Source organism: Gastrolobium bilobum, unplaced genomic scaffold, assembly GCF_033153095.1.
Source record: "Gastrolobium bilobum isolate Gb01-03AN ecotype WA unplaced genomic scaffold, APGP_CSIRO_Gbil_v1 utg41381, whole genome shotgun sequence".
Lineage (NCBI taxonomy): Eukaryota > Viridiplantae > Streptophyta > Magnoliopsida > Fabales > Fabaceae > Gastrolobium > Gastrolobium bilobum.
The window spans coordinates 39,389-45,938 of record NW_026897250.1 but is presented as its reverse complement, the minus strand read 5'-3'; the positions used below and the strand labels follow the sequence as shown (position 1 = coordinate 45,938).

Here is a 6,550-nt window from a genome sequence, read left to right as displayed (position 1 = left end):
TGTTATAGTGGCTTGTAGAACAAAGGAAAAAGGGCTTGGAAAGCAATCTTCAAAGGTAAATTCTTAGATTTTGGAATTAATCCCTTTTAGTGTTCCATCACACTCATTGAGAGTATTGATTGAGTGGTTGTTTGTTAGAGCTATCATAAAGTTGCATTCGTGTAGCCTTGGTATGCAATTGATTGTGTAATATGATGTGCTCAAATGTGTGAGCTATTATATTGCGAAGTGATGGACTAGGTCCATTGATCAATAAAATAGATATAGACTTCCCTTGGGTATTTATCCTAATAGGTACAGCTCTTTGAAGTTTTATACGAACACTAGCTTTGAGGTACAACTCATTGGAGTGGTCCTAATGCACTGGGTGCACGAGTGTAGTCAATTTACTATTGTCGTTGGTTTATATGATTAGACTATGCCATATGCTCTGACCTTTCTTGTAGGAAAGTGAACTCAAGGGCGGAGTAATCCTACAAGGGTCTTGAGTTTACTGAGATTGTTATCTCACCCCGTTTGGGGATTATGTTTTAGGTACATTAGGTGAAGGAATTGAGACTTCTAAAGGAAAGAAACCTGTGCGTAGCATGGGGTTTCTCTTTCTGGCTTGGCTTGTTTTGATATCAGTAGCATGTTAGGACCATTCTTTTGGAAATGTATAATTGGATGCCATAGTTGATGAGTTATGTATGTAGTCACAATTGAATCTGTGTGAGGAGTAAAGCCAAGTGTGATATAGTCTTGATTTTTGGTTATGTTTATGTCAAGAATAATACTGTAATGAATTTGATGACTTTTTGCCAAAGATAGTTGATCATGGATAGAATGTATGTATTTTGATGTTTATTTGTTTGGATAAGTTGATGGTATTGACTATTAGGTGAATGAAGGGTATATGAGCCTTTGAAAGAGGTCTAAGACATCAAAGGAAACCCTTCAAGTCCGAACTCAGCGTGCTAGAGAGCGCTAAAACGCGCTAAGGACCATTACCCTTTGTTTGAACGAATTACGCTTAGAAACTAGGAAAAGACCCACTCGAGCGGACGACAACGCGCTTTGGGGCAGTAAGCACCCATTTGAGGGCGCTATAATGTATTACAACGTGCTAAATGTGAAGACAATACTTGTTATGCACGTTATAACATGCTAGAGAACGCTATAGCGTGCTAATTGTGTGAAAAATACTTGTTGAGCGCGTTTCTAGGTGCTACAACGTGCTAGACATAGACAAAACTAGTGCTATAGCGCGCTACAATGCGCTAATAGGTGCTAAAGCGCACTAGCATGTGCTACAGCACGCTAAAGCACGCTTTTGGGCGTTAAAGCGCGCTGTGCCAACATCCTTAACTTATCTTTTACCCTTCTAGGCTTATGTGAGCCACTTGATATAGAGTTGTAGACTCATGTAGGATAGTTAATGAACATGAAATGAATTTATTCAAAAAAGGAAAAAGTTTATTCACAGTTTTGCTATAATTATCAATTATTCCACAACCTTATAGATGATAAGAAATTACTTTAATTCTAACTACACTTAATACCATAATTAAGTTAATTCACTAGTTACACTCGAGGTGTTACAATTTTCATAATAATCACATAATAAAATAAAGGATTTTATAATTATCATGTAATATGAGAATTAAAATTTTCCTACACACCCTTCGATTTTCGTGCTGATATGGGTCCCTCACATGACTTTTTTCAATATATGAGTTTCACATACTTTTTATCTCTATGACTTAAGAATTCCTTTCTCATGTAACATGAAAATTATAAAGCCCTAAAATAAAATTATATTATTGTATGTGCACGTTTTTTTGGGGGGAAGGGAGGGGGGGGGGGGGGGGGGGGCTAAAGGGGGTAACAAAAGTAATAATAATAATTAATAAAATTGTATTTAAAAATAATATTTTATACTTTATTTAAATAACTAAATTTTTATATGATTATAAAGTATATTTACAATTCGTCCTTTTCAAATTTTCAAGTGAAAAATAATAATATCTAATAAAATACAAGAAAAATGAAGAGAACGTAACAAAAGTCCTCAACCTATACTTTTATAAAGGGATTCTCCTCTTTCTAATTTTTTTCTTTTTCAAAATTAACTATTAGTTATTGATTTAAAGATTTAAATATGAAATTTATTTATTTGAATATTTAAAAAATTATTAATATTTTTTATTTTATTGTAATAAACTTAAACATTTTAAAAAAAATTTATTATATAATTATTATTTTAAAAAAATTCTTTATAATCAAATATTTTGTAATTGCAATCCAGCGAGACCCCGGGTTCATTACAAACCATAGTTGTAAAATCTGACCCGACTCAGTCGACCCAGAACCCGGTGAATCAGTTATTGGATCAGTTCGGGTCAAGCATTGGACCAGTCATGTATCGATTCGGTCAAAATCGATGACTGGGTGACCTAGTGACCCGATCGGGTCATGCATTTAAAAAAAAACTAAAAAATCAAAATTGTATCATCTTGTCAAAAAAAATGTAGAACCCATTTTAATTTTTTTTTGTAATTTTATTTGCTAGTATACTCTTCTACAATGACATCAGATTTCAGCTTCCAATACTGAAGTAATTTGGGGAATAATAAATTAAGAGAATGTGACATATGTCATTTTTAATATAGTTGAATTTGAAAAAATATGAGTTCAGTATCATTGAGAGGTATGTTTATGAGGATTTTGAGTTGCAATTTAAATTGACATAATAATAGCATGCATTTTTATTTATTTATGCTTCATGTTTTTGAACTTATTTAATGAATTTTGTTTAATTTATTTTAGATATGGAGAATATAATTAAATTTATATGTTCATATTTATATATATCTATGGGAGTAGGTCCTCTCATGTGAAAAAGTGGTCATGTGATTATATTATTTGATCACAACCACTTGTTGATAATGAGATAAGAGAGAGAAAAATGTATAATTTTTAAATATGTGTTTGTGATCAAATAACATTATTACATGACCACTTTTTCACATGAGAGGATCCACTCCCTATATCTATATATATTTGGGTCAATAGTAACCCACTGATTTGACCAGTGATCCAATAATCCAGTACCCTGACCGATGCACGAGTTGAATTTAATAAGACTATTTTAAACAATAAGGCGACGTTTGGTTCAGGAAATTTTTTTGGAATAGAAGGGAAATGAGATAGATAGAGAAATGATTGGAAAGATAGATAAAGTGAGATAGGTAGAAAAATGTAAAAAAAAGTTGTTTGGTGGAGAAAAATTTTACTGGAAAAATTAGGTAACTTTATGAAATCAACAGTGCATTAAAAGCCAGATAATCGATTTTCTGAAAAATCTCAGCTTCAAATTGAGTTTCTAAACAGTGCGGATATCTATGTTTCTCATAAATCCAGACAAATTGGATAGATGAGTTTTTGGTTAAAAACATTGAAACAAACATGGTATTTCTTAAAACCATGCTTGAGAAAGATAGATATCCGCTGAAAAGCTCCCAACCAAACACCACATTCGAAAAATCAGGATTGAGGCATCGCATTGAGCAGCATTACACAGAAAAAAAAAATTAGTTTACCAAAAAAAAAAAAAAAAAGTACAGCTCCTTCACAATTCGAATAAAATGACGTGGCACTGATTACTTAATACATGAATCAAACACTTCCGGTTTGGGTCAGTGCGGGGTTCATGTAGAAAACAGATTTCATCGGAATTTCTTGGTGACAGTTAATCGGGAGAAAGTCGCAACCTTATCATTGTTGCTTGCTGTGCTTTCGTTTTTGTTGAAAATAGAAGAGAAAAGCTTTGATAAACAACTCTGGTCAGTTCTCACATATATTTGGACTACAAATATAAATACAATAATGTCAATCAAAAGCAGCGGTTTTTTTTTGTTTCAAATAAATTGCTCGGATTCAAAGCCAAGGCGTGGTTTCGGAGAAAACACGATTAAGGTTGCTGTATCTGTTTCTTATCGCTCTGCTCTTCTCTGCTCTGCTATATTCGAATTGTATTTTCATTTTGATTATTCTATTTCAGACCAACAAAGCTGACAAGGGTTTAGTGTCGCAGCAAAGGTCTCTCTCTCTCTCTCTCTCTCTCTCTCTCTCTCTCTTCTCTAGTTTAGTTTCGTTTCATTTCATTTGTATTTCTTGCATGTGATTGTCATGGACGACTCATTGACTAACATAACACGTGTATGTATGTATTGGTGCAGCAGGGGATCAACACCTAAACCATCTCGTAAGCAGATGAGATGATTATATATCCAATTCTTGTGTGATTCTGTACCCATGTTTGTTGCATTGAATTAACATCAATTTTTCTTTTCTTTTCTTTTCTTTGTAGAGGCACCTCGTTTAAGTTCACAAGCTGACGGGAAATTTAGGAAAAATTCTTTGGATGTTGACTTTGAGGAACGTCTAAAAGCAGTTAGAAGGTACAGCTCTAGTTATTTTCATTACTGCTCTTTCTACTTGGTTAGTTAGGGTATTATAACCTCTTTTTTTTTGCGGTAATAGACAACGATGTCTTCTTGTGACACTGGCTGACCAGTTTGCCATCAAATTGTACTCTAGCAATGAGCTAGGATTCTGATAGCCATGGGGCAGAACTTTACATGGTTTATAATTCTTTGCATTATCCACTAGGTTCTCTTTATTGTGTATACTCAACATCGTCTGTACTGTAACTGATATTCCTCGCAATCTAAACTTACCATTATGATTGATAGGCCAATAACTCAAGATTATTATTCATGTTTCCTGATATTGTTCCATGCCTTTAGTTCTCTCTCTCTTTTCATTTTTGTGTGGTTCTTGGTAGCTTAGTGAAAGTTTGGAGAGACTATGGCTTTGATTTGGAAAAGATGATAGCTATATGAAGAAATGAAGAAAAGAAGTGGAAGAAGTGTTTTGTCTGAATAATACTTTCTTGATTCATTGAGAGACCCAATGGGTCCTTTTTATATTGAGTACATCCAACTACCTCAACTACTTTAATAAATATGCAACCTCCAACTACATCAATAAATATACAACTACCAACTAAATATACAACTACCAACTACATCAATAAATACTATCTAGAATATTCTACATATTCTACACTCCCCCTCAAGTTGGGAGATATATATTGATCATTCCCAACTTGTTGATCAAATTGTCAAAGGTCGGCTTAAGTAATCCTTTGGTGAGGATATCTGCCGTCTGTTCCTTGGTAGGTATATATGTCAAGCATACACTACCGTCTTGTAACTTCTCTTTGATAAAGTGGCGATCAACTTCCACATGTTTTGTTCTGTCATGATGAACAGGATTTTGAGCAATGCTGACAGCAACCTTATTATCACAATATAATCTGATAGGTAGGGAATAAGAGATCTTCAACTCCTCCAGAAGCTTTCGTAACCAAATTCCTTCACAAATACCATGGGCTAGAGCCCGAAATTCCGCTTCTGCACTGCTTCTTGCAACAACAGTTTGTTTCTTACTTCTCCAGGTCACAAGGTTTCCCCAGACATAAGTACAATATCCTGAAGTAGATCTTCGGTCCATTGCAGAGCCAGCCCAGTCTACATCTGTATAGATTTCAATCATCCTTTTGTGCCCCTTTTTAAAGAAAATTCCTCGACAGGGGTATTTTTCAGGTATTTGAGAATTCTATATACAACACTAAGGTGTTTTTCCTTAGGAGGATGCATGAATTGGCTAACCATGCTCACAACAAAAGCAATATCAGGACGAGTGTGAGACAAATAGATTAATTTCCCCACTAGTCTTTGGTATTGCTCCCTATCAACATCTTCCCCGTCCTCAACTCCCATCTTGATATTAGCTTCAATTGGAGTCTCTGCCGGCTTGCACCCAAGCATACCTGTTTCTTGCAACAGGTCTAGAATGTATTTTTTCTGAGTTAAAGAAATTCCTTCCTTACTCCGAGCAATTTCCATGCCAAGGAAATATTTGAGAGATCCAAGATCTTTTAGTTCAAACTGGTCAGCTAAACATTTTTTTAAAGATGTTATCTCCTCGCTATCATTACCAATGACAATTATGTCATCAACATAAACGATCAGAATTGCAATTCTTCCTTTGTCGGCGTGTTTAAAAAATAAAGTGTGATCAGTCTGAGCTTGGGTGAACCCTCTTCTCTTAACAGCTTGAGTAAATTTCCCAAACCATTCTCTGGGAGATTGTTTAAGTCCATAGAGAGACTTCTGCAACTTGCACACAGAACCATCCCCGTTTTCAAAACCAGGAGGTGGATCCATGTAAACTTCCTCATGTACATCACCATTCAAGAAGGCATTCTTAACATCTAACTGTTGTAATGGCCAATCAAGGTTGGCGGCAAGAGATAGCAGAACGCGGATACTGTTAAGTTTGGCAACAGGAGCAAATGTCTCCTGATAATCTATCCCATGAGTCTGAGTAAATCCCTTAGCAACTAATTTGGCCTTATACCTATTGATGCTATTGTCTGCATTGAATTTTATTGTGAACACCCACTTGCAACCAACAATTTTCTTTCCTTTAGGTAATGTCA

The 6,550-nt window shown here is 34.8% G+C and overlaps 1 protein-coding gene across 1 annotated transcript in view; it reads left to right on the top strand.

Moving 5' to 3' along the window:
- The first annotated feature begins 3,688 nt into the window (after nucleotides 1–3,688).
- Nucleotides 3,689–6,550, top strand: part of LOC133305223 (uncharacterized) — a 28,514-nt gene continuing 25,652 nt past the window's right edge. Inside the window, exons 1-4 of the mRNA XM_061505371.1 lie at nucleotides 3,689–3,957; nucleotides 4,043–4,080; nucleotides 4,221–4,246; nucleotides 4,352–4,442. Coding sequence (XP_061361355.1) covers nucleotides 3,868–3,957; nucleotides 4,043–4,080; nucleotides 4,221–4,246; nucleotides 4,352–4,442 — 245 coding nt within the window. The 5' untranslated portion in view covers nucleotides 3,689–3,867. The remainder of the gene's footprint in view (nucleotides 3,958–4,042; nucleotides 4,081–4,220; nucleotides 4,247–4,351; nucleotides 4,443–6,550) is intronic.